The sequence below is a fragment of the Xenopus laevis genome, chromosome 6S (genome assembly GCF_017654675.1).
Source record: "Xenopus laevis strain J_2021 chromosome 6S, Xenopus_laevis_v10.1, whole genome shotgun sequence".
Lineage (NCBI taxonomy): Eukaryota > Metazoa > Chordata > Amphibia > Anura > Pipidae > Xenopus > Xenopus laevis.
The window spans coordinates 64,672,907-64,687,833 of record NC_054382.1 but is presented as its reverse complement, the minus strand read 5'-3'; the positions used below and the strand labels follow the sequence as shown (position 1 = coordinate 64,687,833).

Sequence of the window (14,927 nt, the reverse complement as noted above, 5' to 3'; positions counted from 1 at the left end):
AAGCAACATTCATTTGTTTTTGTTTTTTTACTGTGATGTAGTGTTTGGGTTTTTCTTCATTAGTAACATTGACGTCAAGCTAAATGGCCAGGTGGTTTCCCTAAGTAAAATATTTTAAATAATTAAAAACAGTCCACTGGTACCTCCAGCCAATTATAACTTGCCCAGGCAGTTGCCAAACTGTCTGTAACAACAGCCGCTAGGTCTCCTTTATCTGTGTTCTTCTATCGGACTTCTTCGGGTCATGCTGTCTGTGAAGGCATTCTGCTACAATGTGTTGTTGAAGACTGATGTCATTATTCTTTGAAGCCTTTGCAATGGTATTTCCAGGAAAATTAAGCTTCAATTATAAGTTATGGATTGAAATTTAGATATAAATTATATGATTAAAAATAACTTCATAAAGTATAGTGTGCCCCTTAGCTTTAAATTATTTACACTTTGCCGATTGAACTGGTCTGTTTTGATAGGTATTTGCATTTTACCAATTTGCATGTAGATTTGCTATTCTTACTTGGTTTCCTTTATAGCATATGTGCAATTACTGATGACAACTGGTTTAGATAAAATAATAAGTGTGTTTTTTTATTCTCTGCAGACTGGCTGTGAGTTCAGAAGCAGGAGATAAGCCCTGGAAATTTTACTTTAAGCTTTACTGCTTCCTAGACACAGAACATGTTCCAAAGGACAGCGTGGAATATGTATTTATGTTTGAGCAGGTGAGACACAAATCCAGAACAATTCTTCCTCTGTTACAGCTAAAATGTAACTAAAATGACCCAGTTTCCTGCTTCCTAAAACTAAGGCTTTAGGCACAATACAGATTTTGGCCAGATTGCCTGGAGAGTAATAAGGAAAAAAGTGCACAGCTCTTATGTGACTTCTGAGAATGTGACCTGACATGGTCGGATTCACCACTGGAACACTAAGGGGCAGATTTATCAAGGGTCGAATTTCGAAGTGTAAAAAACTTGACCATCGAATGTCATTACTTCGATATTCGAAGTCGAAGGATTTTTTTATCGAATTTGGCCATATTCGGTCGAAGTAAAATCGTTCGATCGTACAATGAAATCCTTTGAATCGAACGATTTAATCGATCGATCGAACAATTTTACTTCGACTTTTAAAAACATAGCCAAATGTTGGCTATAGGTTCTAGGAGGTCCCCATAGGCTAACATAGCAATTCGGCAGGTTTAAGGTGGCGAAGTCGAACTTTTTTAAAGAGATAGTACTTCGATTTTCGAAGTCAAACCTTTTTTTACTTCGAATCGAAGTCGAATTTAGGCCTATTCGATGGTCGAAGTACCCAAAAATTAGTTCGAAATTTGAAGTTTTTAAATTTGAAAATTCACTTCAACCCTCAGTAAATGTGCCCCTAACTGTGGCATTCTTCTGACATTCACATGGAAATTCAAAATAATATGACACCATCTAGCAGTCTGACTTTCTTGTCCATGGCATATGTGATCCAGCTGTCCCAGTGGTTGAGAAGAAATAAAACTGTGTAACATATGTTACACAGCCATGACGCAGTGTGCCTTTATGTGACCTCATTCTCTGTGACTGTCATGTGGTAAAAAAAAAGAAGAAAGAAAAATTAGCCTAAATATAGGGAGCACATTATACTTCTCAACACACAGTGTTAGTTGAATTTGTATTCTTAAAATGTTTATATGTTTGCTAAATTTAGTTTGTATTTGGATCCATGATTTGCATTCTCACTTAGACCTCATGCACACAAATGTTTTTGCTTGACTGCAGAAGGCCTACAAAACACAAAGGTGGCAGCCATTGGTACCTATTAATTCCCAATTACATTTTGCTTGTATACTGGGTAAATAGATAGACTGTGCAAAATAAAAAATGTTTCTTATATAGTTAGGCATAAATGTAATGTATAAAGGCTGGAGTAACTGGGTGTCTAACATAATAGCCTGAACACTACTTCCTGCTTTTCAGCTCTCTTGGTTTACACTGACTGGTTACCAGGCAGTAACTAATCAGAGACTTGATGGGGGGGGCACATGGGTCATATCTGTTGCTTTTGAATCTGAGCTGAATGCTGAGGATCAATTGGAAACTCACTGAACAGATATGTACCATGTGGCTCCCCTTCAAGTCACTGACTAACAGAGTTATAGAGCTGAAAAGCAAGAAGTAGTGTTCAGGCTATTATGTTAGACACCCAGTCACTCCAGCCTTTATACATTACATTTGTGGCTAACTAACTATATCAGAAACATTTTTTATTATTTATCTATTTACCCAGTTTTTGTTTTCACACTGAACTGTTCCTTTAAAACATCCACACCTGTTCCTTTAAAACACCCACACCTGTTATAAAGGTGTTTAAATATCTGAGCTGTCAATCAATCATTGTCTGCCTGAGGCATAGAGGTGGGGCAGTCAATTACTTTCATTTTCCATTCAGCAATCTTACTGCCCTCTTCACATTTCTCTTTTCTTCCTTATGCTCTATAGTTGTGTAGGGCACTGCACATGGGAATGATTGTGTAATTCCAAGACTGAAGGAAATAAAATGTAAATGCCTTACTTATGTATATAATTGCAAATAGGTCACTGACAGCCTTTGATTATGTGTCCTGTAAGCATTAAATGCTTAAATGCAAAAAAAAAGGCTTCTGTTTGTATTAAATGTTTGTGGAGTGACTTTTTTTACATTCCACATTATTGTGTCTCTTTTTTGGTGGTTCCAGTTCAGTGTTAAACCTGTTAATTTCAAGAGGTATATGCTGAAGGTCTGAAGCTTAGGCACCTGGACCCCGTTTACCTTTGTAAGGTATCATCACTTCACCATATGTTAATAACTGCTGAACTCATTTTATACCCATCAAAGTTCAGCCAACTGAAATACAGTATACCAAGGGGCATGAAGGCCTTAGAAGTCAATGTGATCATAGTCTTTACTTGTAAAGCTGCAACTTACTGAAGTTATCACTCTTTCCATTAGGCTCATGAAGCTGTTATCCAAGGCCACTATCCTGCACCTGAGGAAACACTGCAAAGCCTAGCTGCTTTGAGATTGCAGTACACGCAAGGAGATTATAGTCTACATACCAATGTGCCAGAGATGGAGGAATTCTACCCCTTGCAAAAACTAAAGGCCCGAATTACTCAGTCCACCAAGGTGTCCTCTACATCAGAAAGATGTGAAAGGAAGAGATCTAGCTTCTTGGATGGAACTTTAAGAAGGAGCTTCAGAAGTGGATCTGTTAGCAAACAGAAACAACTGGAAGAGGAGCAGATGCAGGAAATGTGGGTGAAAGAGGAGGTGCTTTCAACTAGAACCAATATTATTGACAAATGGAAAAGGTTTCAAGGCATGAATAATGACCAGTGTATGACCAAATACATGTCTCTGATAAAGGAGTGGCCTGGTTATGGATCAACCCTCTTTGATGTAGAGGTAAGGAAAAAATGCTAGCCCAATTTCTAAGGCAATATTTTTTAAGAATGTTGACATTAATGCATTTTAATAGGAAGCTCCAACATCTTCTTGAATACAATGTATGTCTTAAAATAAGGTATTGACTTCCTTCTGCCCTTCAGCTGTTGCATAGCATAGAGATAGATTGGTACAATATACATTTCTCCACAAAGCAAAGCTCACTCCCACTGCACTAGCCAAAATGTCCCCAACCTATGCAAATGAGTGCCCCTGGTGCCATCAAACACCTGCTAATTTCATTCATATGGTTTGGCCATGTGCCAGGATACAAAGGTTTTGGAGGGCAATAGCACAATATACTTCTGACATGATGGATACTCCAATTACTGTCAATCCCCTGGGGATGGTATTGAAACAAGTTACTGATCTGGCCCCAACGACAGCTGAAAGAGCACTGAAAGAGCACTCATCTCTATTTTGTTTGCTTATGCTCGTAAATCTATTACCATGAAATGGAAGGCACAAATTGCCCCAACTATACAATTTTGGGAAACCAGATTAACCAATCGGTGCTCATGTACAAACGCCTCTACATAAAGATAGGTTGCCCTGCATAATTTAAAAAAAATGGTCCCCATGGTTAGATATTCACAATCTAGATGGTTAAGCATCAAGGCACCAGCCCTGGAACGTCCCAGTAATGGTCAAATAGGTATTGTTATAAGATTCCCTGCCCCCCCCCCATGTAGAGTCAGTAAAACTAAATGGAAGCAATGAACACTTTTGTGATGGGTTTATAAAGTTTTTTTTTTTATTAAGCAAGTTAGTTCCAACATAATTATAGCGTTAAAGTGCAGATGAACAAACATACAGATTGTGTAGATTTACTGTGGAATATAAATGGCCACATGTACTACAACAATAGTAACTCCCAGACCCTTATGTGATAACTTATACGTTACAATGTCCATATACTATACCTAAATAAAGTTTTGTTTAAAAACAAATGTGCATAAGACATTACAGACATGTTATAGTTTTCTCTTGTGTTGGTCTAGTGTAAAGAAGGCGGATTTCCACAGGAACTGTGGTTAGGTGTCTGTGTTGAAGCTGTTTCCGTTTACAAAAGAGGGGAAGGAAGACCCCTGGAAGTGTTTCACTATGAACATATTTTGTCTTTTGGTGCACCATATGCCAATACCTACAAGATAATTGTAGATGAGCGTGAACTGCTGTTTGAAACAAGTGCGGTAAGTATTGTCTCATGTCATTTAAGAATATGTACAGTAGTTGAGTTTTAAAAAGACTTCACAGTGGGCATGTATTGTTGAGAGAAATTTCATGTACTCCTGTATTATTGGTCATACATAGATCTAGTGTTAAGGTCAAGCCTTCAAGTACAAAGGGGATGTCAGCTGCAAGAGTATTGCATGCAAGAAAACAGATCTAGGCACCAGAGTATCTCTTTGTTCTGTTCTACCATATACATGAACAGATCCTTTATTTATGGACCAACAACTTATAGAATTAGTTAGTGATTATACTTTAAGGTGGATTAGGGTGGTTTCACATTCTAACCAATTAGAAGAAAGTATTTTAGCTTCCATTACATCAGGTATGGATTGACCATTCACCTAGTCCCGTGTAGGAGTGTACCCCTGAGCAAAAGGCTTAATTAAACAGTGATATTTACTAAATTAGAGATAAACGTGGATGGTGCTTTCCAAAGCTCATGTCATAATGTAGCTTCTGCTGAAAGGAAAGATCTTACTTAAAGTGATACTAGTATATTAGATATGAAATATGTGATTATCATAAAGGCAACCTTATCACTAGTGATCTAGGTGCAATCAATAATTCATGTGTCCTAATTTATATAAAAATATATATTTTGATAACCTGTGTCTCTGCGTTTTACTAAACGTACAAAGGTTCAAAACCAAAGGAAAAACAACACATATAAGCACAGTATATTACAGAGCCACTTGTTCAATAAAGACCAGGACACGGACCTCACAAAGACCAGGTTTAATACAACTCAAGGGGCATATTTATAAAACATCGAAGGCAGAAGGACGTTTCTGTGTCATTTCAATAAATTAAGTAGCTTTTCAACAATGGTATTTTTAAGGGAAATGAAATACTGGTGACATCTTCTCTCACTTGATTGATGTATATCATCTTCCCCCGTGAAATGTTGATCACATTCTGCATGGTGACACATATATTTATGTACATCTCTCTTTGCTTCTCTATCCCAATAAGGTGGTTGAGATAGCCAAGCTAATGAAGGCCTACATCAGCATGATTGTGAAGAAACGGTTCAGCACCAGTCGCTCTGAAAGCAGTCAGGGCAGCTCCAGGTGAAAGCTTTGCCTGCTGATCATATATCGGAAGCCTGAAGCATATGGATAATTGGTGCTAGAGTAAATAGACATCAAGGGATCTTCAGCAAATAGTTGGAACTTAAGCCAGATGGTTGAGTGTCTTATGCTGGAAGATCCAGAGCCTAAAATCTGCCAGCAAGATTTCCAAAGCATCACCATTACTTGATATTGACTGATGCCTTAGACTCTAACTCACTGCCTATCCTGCAGTGTTAAAGTGCCTTCAGACTTGAGCAGGCCTCAAAATCTGCCAGTTGGATTTTGTTCATTATTAAACAGCAGTTGTATTCCTGGAATGCTGCAGGCAGTCTTCTTGTGAAACTAATGGCGTGCTCATTGGGCAGCACATTAATGTTTATTTTAGCTTGTGTGACTATTTGGCCTTTGTAAATTCTAATTGTATTACAATATTTACACAAATCAGTGGAAAGGGAATCATAGCGTGCAATGATGTCTGTCCAGAGCCGTGCTTTGAACTGTCTCTCAGCAGTTAAAATGTTACACATCCCATTCGACTTTGTATTTCCTGTTGCCAGTCTGCATTTTCTACCTACTAGATTCTAAATTAAGTGATTGCATCGCTTTAGAACAATATACAGTATTTATAAACAACCTTATTATATAAATACATTAATATTATGGTAAGCACTTGCCTTAGAAATGTTTCTTCAGCCATTTGGCACTGGAACGCCGTGAAAGTGCTTGTAAATAGATATTCATTTTGAGTGCTCTATTTTTATATGGAAATTTTTAATATGAAGAAAACATCACACACAACTTTTAGTTATTATAAGGTGAAAACTTGGCTTCATGTTATATGAAAATGTTACCTGTGTTCAATGATAAATAAACGTTTGTCCCAAAACCAAGATCTTGTGTTTAATGAAAGCGGGTTCTCTGCAGGAACAAGGGCCTGCATGTATTTTTTACAGTTTTTTATTTTATTGACAAAAGGGGACATAAAAGAACAACCAGTAACAAACAAAGTAGTTTGACAGAATATTATGCCAGAGCTTGGTCTAACCCACAATCTGGAGTTGTCCAGTTGCTACAGTATAAATGATAAAAAGCCAATATTTGTACACAAAGATAAATAGAAAAATTGCCAGAGCACAATTTGCCTTTAAAAATAATTATTACAAAAAAATCAGGTGTTAATACCATACTTTAGGCAAACTATGTAAGCTCACGTGCCACGTCAAGGCCCCTCATTGTACGTGAGTCCTACACTATCCATTAGCATTTGTTTGTAGTGCATTTAAAATCAAGTCCCCCAGCAAACTGTGACTGAATAGTAAGACTAACAGTGCACTTACCCTTAACGCAGAAGCTCTAGTGAGAAAGCAGGGAGTTTTTAAGCTCCAGCCCATTAACATATAGCTGTAAATAATTCCCCATGTTCATTAAGGTCAGCAGTGGCAGAGGTATTGATCCAGTCAGTATTCTTTATTTAAGAACAACTCCTGATCTTGTTAAGGAAAGAGGCTCCTTGATCCCCCCCATTGTGGTTCTTACCTGTTCGCTTTAATGTAAGCGGGGTGATATATTTGTATGGTGAAATTGAACTGAATTCAAGCACTATGCAGTATATTTGAGAGCTCCTTAAATCTCCTGCACATCTAATACCCAGTTGCTTCAGCAGAAACCTGCACACGTCCAAGCTTTTGAGCCGCAGGATTGTTTTTTGTTGGGTATGGGGAGGATGCTCTGGCTTAGAGGCATCCAAATAATAAATCCAGGTCTGATTGACTGAATGTATCTCCAAGAGAAATAAGATAATCATAACAGGAGCCATAAGCTCTTTCCTATTGCTCCTTAGTTTAAGTAGAAGGGACAACCATTTATTATAGGCTCTCTCAGTTAGGTTGCAAGCAATGTTCCTTTTAATTCTTTCTTGGCTATACTTACACTTGGGAACGCACAGGGTGTGTCAAATCTGAAAACTCTGTTGTTCATGCGTAAGTCTACGGTGCACATTTAGGAGGTTATTTTGCCTCACTGAGGTAAACTTCGGGCGACTATTGAAAACGCATCGCTGCGTGTGCATTAGCTTTTCATTGTAGCCTATGGGGAAAAATGCTGAGGCAGTTCGGGGAGATAGTCGCTCAAAAGACGAGGCAATTAGTCGCTAGGTGACAAAATCTCCCCGAATCTCCTCGTGTGGACTAGCCCTAAAAACCCAAATTCCCCAGAATTCCCCAGTTCGAAGACATACAGTTAATAAGTTACTGTGTTATTAGACTTTGTGCAGAGCAACTTTGCAGTCATTTTTTTTATAAGGATTCCATTTCCTTTAAGGAGGACAAACAATATATGGTTCAATGTGGTATGTTCTTAGACCAATTGGACCATGGGTTGAATGGACCCCAATGGATTATACAGGACCATATATTGGTGAGCCTAATGGTGTGCCTAATTCTGCCTATTGGCCTTCCTGCTGATGATATCATTCCTCTACCCAGCCCTCTCCTACATCACTCCCTGAGCTTAGTCCTAACTCTGCCCTGCCGCTTTCTTTTATAAACTTGCACTCACCCTGCCCCTCCTGCATGCTATCAAGATGGGTTCAGTGGGACAAACTAGGTTAGGTGCAGGCTGACAAGTTGTTGGCTGCCATCTCCGTTATCTACCTATTGTAATTATTGCAGCATTATAGGCCGATTGCTAGTCCATTTCAGCAATAAAGGTGAAGCCACTAGTAGCAGCTATTTGTCATGGCTACAACATAGACAATAGTGATAACTAGCTTTGCTAAGACACTACAGGGGTTATTTATTAAAGTCTTAATGACAAAAACTCGAAAAAATTAAATGTTTTAACTATAAAATCCAAATTTTTAGTATATTTTATTCTACCCCAAGGATGGAAAAAAACAGAATAAAAAAGTCCAGCATCTCGGACCTGCCGAGGTTGTATATAAATCAATGGGAGAAGTCCCGAAGATATGCGCTGGGTTTTGTGCAATAATCTGAAGATTTAGTGGATTTCGGGCAAAAATTTAAAAAAAAACATCTGAGTTTTCAGGTGGAAAATTTGTACAATTCAATTTCTTTCACGTTTTTTTCGAGTTTTTTCCCGCACAGGAAATTTATTGGAAAAATGAATTGATAAATAAGGGGGGAAATTCCATGCGGATTTGGTCGGAATCGTTTTCAGAAAATACTTAGATATTTTTGAATCTTTATAAATAACCCCCTTCGTGTTTAGCAGAGGCAATTATCAGTATTGACTGTGGCAGAGTATTTTGTAGCCACAAGAAGTAGCTGCTACTAGTCGCTTAGAGAGTTGCACACACCAGACTGATGATGAATGCAGCACATCTGAAGATAGAGAGAAAATAGGGAGAATAAATGCAGCTAAAATAATCCATCGGTTTACGTTGGCAGTTTCTTTATCCATTTAACAATAGCATAGGAAAATGGAACAAAAGGTGGTGTTTGCTCCAATCGGAATAACCAGAAACTACCACCCTGACCTTAAATATATGTCCAGCCTGTGAAACAGTTGGGAGTATTTGTCCATACCCTGTGGATTCATTACTGCACATCCTATACTGTACTGGATTATTTTTTGTGGAAAACGTTGCTGCTGCTGCCCTCTAGAGGCTGCCAATGAGCAGTGACAAACGCATCTTTTCCACTTGCTCAGGGTTATTAACAACATTTTGAGGGGGTCTCTTGTTAATCAAACTGCATTATCTCAAGGACCCTAAACAATTACATAATTAAACAATGCAGAAATAAACCTTAGAATATATATATATGTATAGGGACATGTATAATATCTCTCTCTCTCTATATATATATATATATATATATATATATATATATATATATATATATATATATATATATATATATATACATATATATGAAATATGCTCTTGGATCCTTCCTCTCTGTAAATGTGCGACTTCTCTCTCCTAGTGTAAATTTCAAACACACATAATGAGAATTGGGGAACTACAAATCGAGATATGCCGAACAAAAAATAAATACCCAAAAAAACACAATATACGAAAAATGAAATCTAATTGCATTCAATTGCCTCTGAATATCATTGTCCATATTGTACCTAAAATGAATTTAAAGTTTAACTACCACTTTAACAATAAAATTATATTAAGACAAGACAAGAGAAAGTATTTTAAATATTAGTTATAGAATGCATTTGTATTTTTGCCCCAGTGCACAAAGTAGCTTGTTTTTTTAATTTAACATGTTTTAACGCTATGAGCCCATAAATATAAATATAATATAAATATAAGTGCCCATATCTTATAAACCAGGGCAGCTGGGAATTCTAAGCCAACCACAAAGCCAGGCTTCTTTACTAAAACGGACACATGTTGGCAGGTTTTGCTTCCTAATGAGCAAGTTTTCTTTGCAGGCATTCTATCTTTGTGTCCATCTGATTTTTATAGGTATGGGATCCATTATCCAGAAAGCTCTAAATTATGGAATCTAGAGCTTCACTGTAGTCTCCCATAAACTTTATTTTAACCAAATACAGTAATTTCTATTTTAAAAGTGATTTTATTTGTCGATGTAATTATAAAACAGTACCTTGTATTTGATCCCAGCTAAGATATAATTGATCCTTATTAGAGGCAAAACAATCCTATTGGGTTTATTTAATGTTTAAATTAATTTTAAATAGAATTAATGCATGGATATCCATTTACAGAAAGAGCAAACAGATTTTTTGTATGTTTAAATTTGAAAATTGGCATGATGTCCATTTCCCAGGTGCCCCCAACCATGTAACTTGTGCTTTAGTGGTAGACATGATGATAGCACCCAAGCTATGGTGTTATTCTCATGCCTACAATTAGATGGGACTAGGGAACACAACTTGGGTCATATTGAAGTACAATGAGAAGGGAATCAATAGCTGTCTCAAAGCAGTTCCATCCTGAAGTGCTGGCTCCTTCGCAAAGGTTAGAAACCAGGACACAATGAATTGAAATGGCTACATACACACTAATATTACAGCTAAAAAACATACATTTGTTGGTTCAAGAATACCATTTTAAATGGTAGAGTGAATTATATTCTATGTAAACAGTGTAATATAGAAATAAAATGTAAACCATAAAAATCATGACAGAATCCCTTTAATATTCCTGGACTTCAGCATGTTGCTCCCCTTGAATTTCTTTAGATCTACTCACCCTCTGCCTTTCTTTTTCCAGCTATTGCTCTTCACCTTACACACTACATACATTTCTAAATATTTTTATCTCCGAAATATGTGCATTATCTCTCTACCTGTTTTTTTTTTACAATGGAATAACATACATATTTTATTCTCCATTTAAGTGTGATGTCAGACAAAAAGATTGTTGACCAAATTGCACATTTCTTGGTTTCACCGAATCACACTTCCAGTGTATATCAGCCAAATTAATGTGAGCTGCACTTCATTGAGCCCAGGGTAAGGCCTAGCTTTGCATTTAGACACAGTGGTGTACCTAGATGTCATTGGGCCCCAAAGTAAATATTGATGTTTGTTTATTCTACCAAGATATATTAAAATTGCTCATTAATTATCAATCACAGGGTCTGCTTCCTCTATAGTTATGCCCATGTTTAGAGAGCTGTGATAGAATTTCCACAGAGAAACCTTTAGCTCTGTGCTTTTTATTTTAAACACTGATTTTTTTTCTGTTATTTTAGAATGTGCTACTTTGGAGCACACTGGTGCTTGCACATGAATGCACGAGGAGGGGGAGACGTAGTCTTTATTAATCTCAATAACTTAGAACATAATCGATGTAAGACTTCTCCCAACATCAAGATATCTTACTTTCCCTTTTCTCAGAATTCACAGTTTTTCACTGAGATCTGTTCTTGTCTAATAGGTTAGGAAAGACAAATGGAAACCATTATCCGTGGTGGAGATTCTGTGAAGAAAACTGGACTACGTATGAAAATAAGTGTCCTATAATAATAATAATAATAATGTGTCCAAATTTTAAATGTGTTTGCTCCACTACCTAAAGTTGTTGGGGTGGTTGGGGAATTAATAGCATATTAGGATTGCTCAACTGAAGTGACCATGCCAGTTTTTCTTCTAAATCCATCGAATGTGTTATTTCCAGAGCAAAGTGAATAATGAATAATTAAGAAAGAAGCCACTCTGTGAGGAACTGAAGCTTTAGGTGAGTATAAAGGTGAGTATAATTGTCCTCTCCATATGATCTAGCTTGGGTTGCTGCCTTTGTGCCTCGTGTACTGGTGCTGTGATTTTCTGCCTCCTTGCGCTTATCACCAGTACTTTAACACGTAGACAATGAGCGCTGTTAGCCCTCGGATTTGTTACTTTGCCCTTATCTCGTTTTGTGGCTGCTGCGGGTGAAACTGCAACTAAGGGTAAGTGACATACTCTTCTATATCACCTAGCATAGACTATTTCCAATAGGCTTATACATTCTACATTTGATCTGTTGTATGGCAAATAAAAGTTACACAATACTAATTAGGACTTTATACAATTAGGACATTGTATAAGAGGGTACACTAAAATGTTACCATAAGTTTGCATTATAGTAAATAAAACCATATTTCATAGATATAATATTTAAAACCTAGGACTTCATTGTCCCATAAAAAAGGTAACAATTTTAAGCACAAAAGCCCAGACCAAAGTCACCAAACAGTGAATACAGTGAAGAATCATAAATATGTCTATTATAGATATAAAAAGGGGAGTGCAATGTAAAAAAATACGTTATTAGAGGGATGAGGACATCAAAAGGTGCCTAGTAAGTTCTAGTAAGCCCATTAAACAAAGAGTACTTAGAGGATGAAGGAGGAGGAGGATTTATCACCAACATTGTACTTTCCTATTTCAAGACAAACGTAACATGTTCGTGCACCATTTCAGTGTAGGTAAAAGTAAAGTGCCAATCGGAAGAAACGTTTTCAACTTGAAAATTGAACGGTTTCCCCAAAACCAACATGCTAAGAAAAACGAAAGAGGTGAAATTAGCAACAAAACTAAGCACTGGCATTAAAAGAAGAATGTAACATGGATGTAAACTGTTCATATAAATAGTCACCTAAATATATATTATTTATTGTGTGAATTTATTGTACATTTGAGACTTAAATGTTATTCATATATTACCATACACATATAGTATACAGAGCACGCCCAAATAGTAAAGTAACAAAGTGCATTTTGTTTATTTGATTTATGCAGAAAGCATTCTGTAGCAAAATGTACATTATACAATTAAAACAAAAAACACGAAAACATCACACTTCTAGCTGAATTACTGCTTTCAGACCAGAACCATATTTGTTGCAATTAAAATGGCCGTGAAATTATTTATTTATTTTTAAATAAAAGGAAAAATGTAAATAAAGTGCATTGGTTTTCCTCTTACAATTTCATTTGGATGTACTTTGCTATGTAGAAACCTTCATTACAAATCACTGATTTGCCTATCGAAGCAATTTTGCAGTTTGGTTTGTCTTGGTATAGAAATGCCCAAACAAATGTCATCTTTTACTACTAACTCCAAATCTATTTATATGCAACGGTAACACGTGCCCTGGAAGTAATTGTGTGCTCTTATGGTCTGGATATGAGTAAGGCTACATTTAGGCATAGGGGCAAATTTACTTACCTGCACAAATTCGCCAGCGCTGGCTTTGCGCACATCGCAACACTTCACCAGGCGTAAATTCGCCTGGACAACGCTAATTCACGAAGATCTGAAGCTGCGCACAGGGTAACGAACACTGGCGAAGTTGCGCTAGTGAAAATACGATCAGCAGTTCGAAGGTACGCTTGCGTTGGCTAATTTGCATACGGCGTGCAGTTAAAGTACAATGGCCGTATATGCTGCAGCAAATACATTACACTACACAAGGCCAGGGAAACCTTAATAAAATCATATAGATGTGTTATATTGCCCTACACATGTGCCCACAGTATAGTTTAGGTGCCATATGTTATCAAATATAGGGGGGAAGGAGGGTACACCCCAACATTTTTTCGATCTCTTTCAGCCTATCACCCTGTAAAATGGAAAAGACGTCAACTTTGTTTTGAGGAACTCCTATCTACTCTATTGTACTTTGCCTGGTCTGAGGTGGCGAAGGCAAGTCTGGCTATAGAGGTAAGAGTAAAATCAAAAACTTAGTGAAATAGCGTAGTAACGCTCTTTCGCCAGAGCGAAAATTTGCCTGGCCTTAAGAGTGCGAAGTTGTGCCAGAGTCTATCTCCATGGCGAAATTACACCAGCGACTGTTAGTAAATCGGATTTTCGCCAGCGTTAGCCCCCATAGTGTTAGTAGAAATCCATGCACCCTAATAAAGCTGACCTTCTGGTATAGGAATAGCAAACTGAAATGATCCAAGGCCACCATCCAAGGCTTGCTCTGAAGAACAAATTAGATAAACTTTGCACTGTTTGTTATTGTCTCAATTAAAGTCAGCAGTTTTGATTAGAATTATGAATACACATCAAAATGGTAGAGACATGAAAATAAAATAGATGCCCGAAAAAGTTGTGATCTTTGGTTTGTACAATACTAAAAAAAATGGTACCCATTACAATATTAGGGACGTTATGTTCTTGATAACGGGGGCATTTAACCAGACAACCCCAATGTTCTATATAAAACATAACTGTGTAACGACAGCTACAAACAATAAAATTGTGTTGGTTGTAACAGTGTGATTGTAACTGTAGCAGTAATCTGGGTTTTTAGGCATTTGAAAGTTCCCTGTGATTTTCAGAGCATGACGCCAGTGACAAAAAAACAAATCAATGCTCATTTAGTACAGAATCACTACTTCTTCTAATACATAAGTATCCACACAAATATTTATTTCTAAAGTTATTCTTTAACACCGGAAACTAATGCTTATTTTTGCCCTCAACCTCAACCTCAACCTTCTGCTAATATCACGAAAATATGCTACTCCGCAAAATGTTTCCAAGAACAAATGTTATAAACTCTGGCTGTTTCTCTCTCTCCCACAAACTGTGCAGTGTTTTATTCTATTGGCATTTAACTTTGAAGTTAACCTAATAATCAACATAAATTACAAGCAGATTGCAGATTAAAAAGAATTATATTTTTTGCTTAAAGGAACAGGGACACAGCA

The 14,927-nt window shown here is 37.0% G+C and overlaps 1 protein-coding gene across 1 annotated transcript in view; it reads left to right on the top strand.

Annotated features, from left to right (window-relative positions):
* LOC108720044 (unconventional myosin-X) overlaps window positions 1-6,670 on the top strand; it is a 137,125-nt gene extending 130,455 nt beyond the window's left edge. The window contains exons 38-41 of the mRNA XM_018269415.2: window positions 599-719; window positions 2,977-3,432; window positions 4,473-4,664; window positions 5,680-6,670. Coding sequence (XP_018124904.1) covers window positions 599-719; window positions 2,977-3,432; window positions 4,473-4,664; window positions 5,680-5,781 — 871 coding nt within the window. The 3' untranslated portion in view covers window positions 5,782-6,670. The remainder of the gene's footprint in view (window positions 1-598; window positions 720-2,976; window positions 3,433-4,472; window positions 4,665-5,679) is intronic.
* The last annotated feature ends 8,257 nt before the right edge of the window (window positions 6,671-14,927 follow it).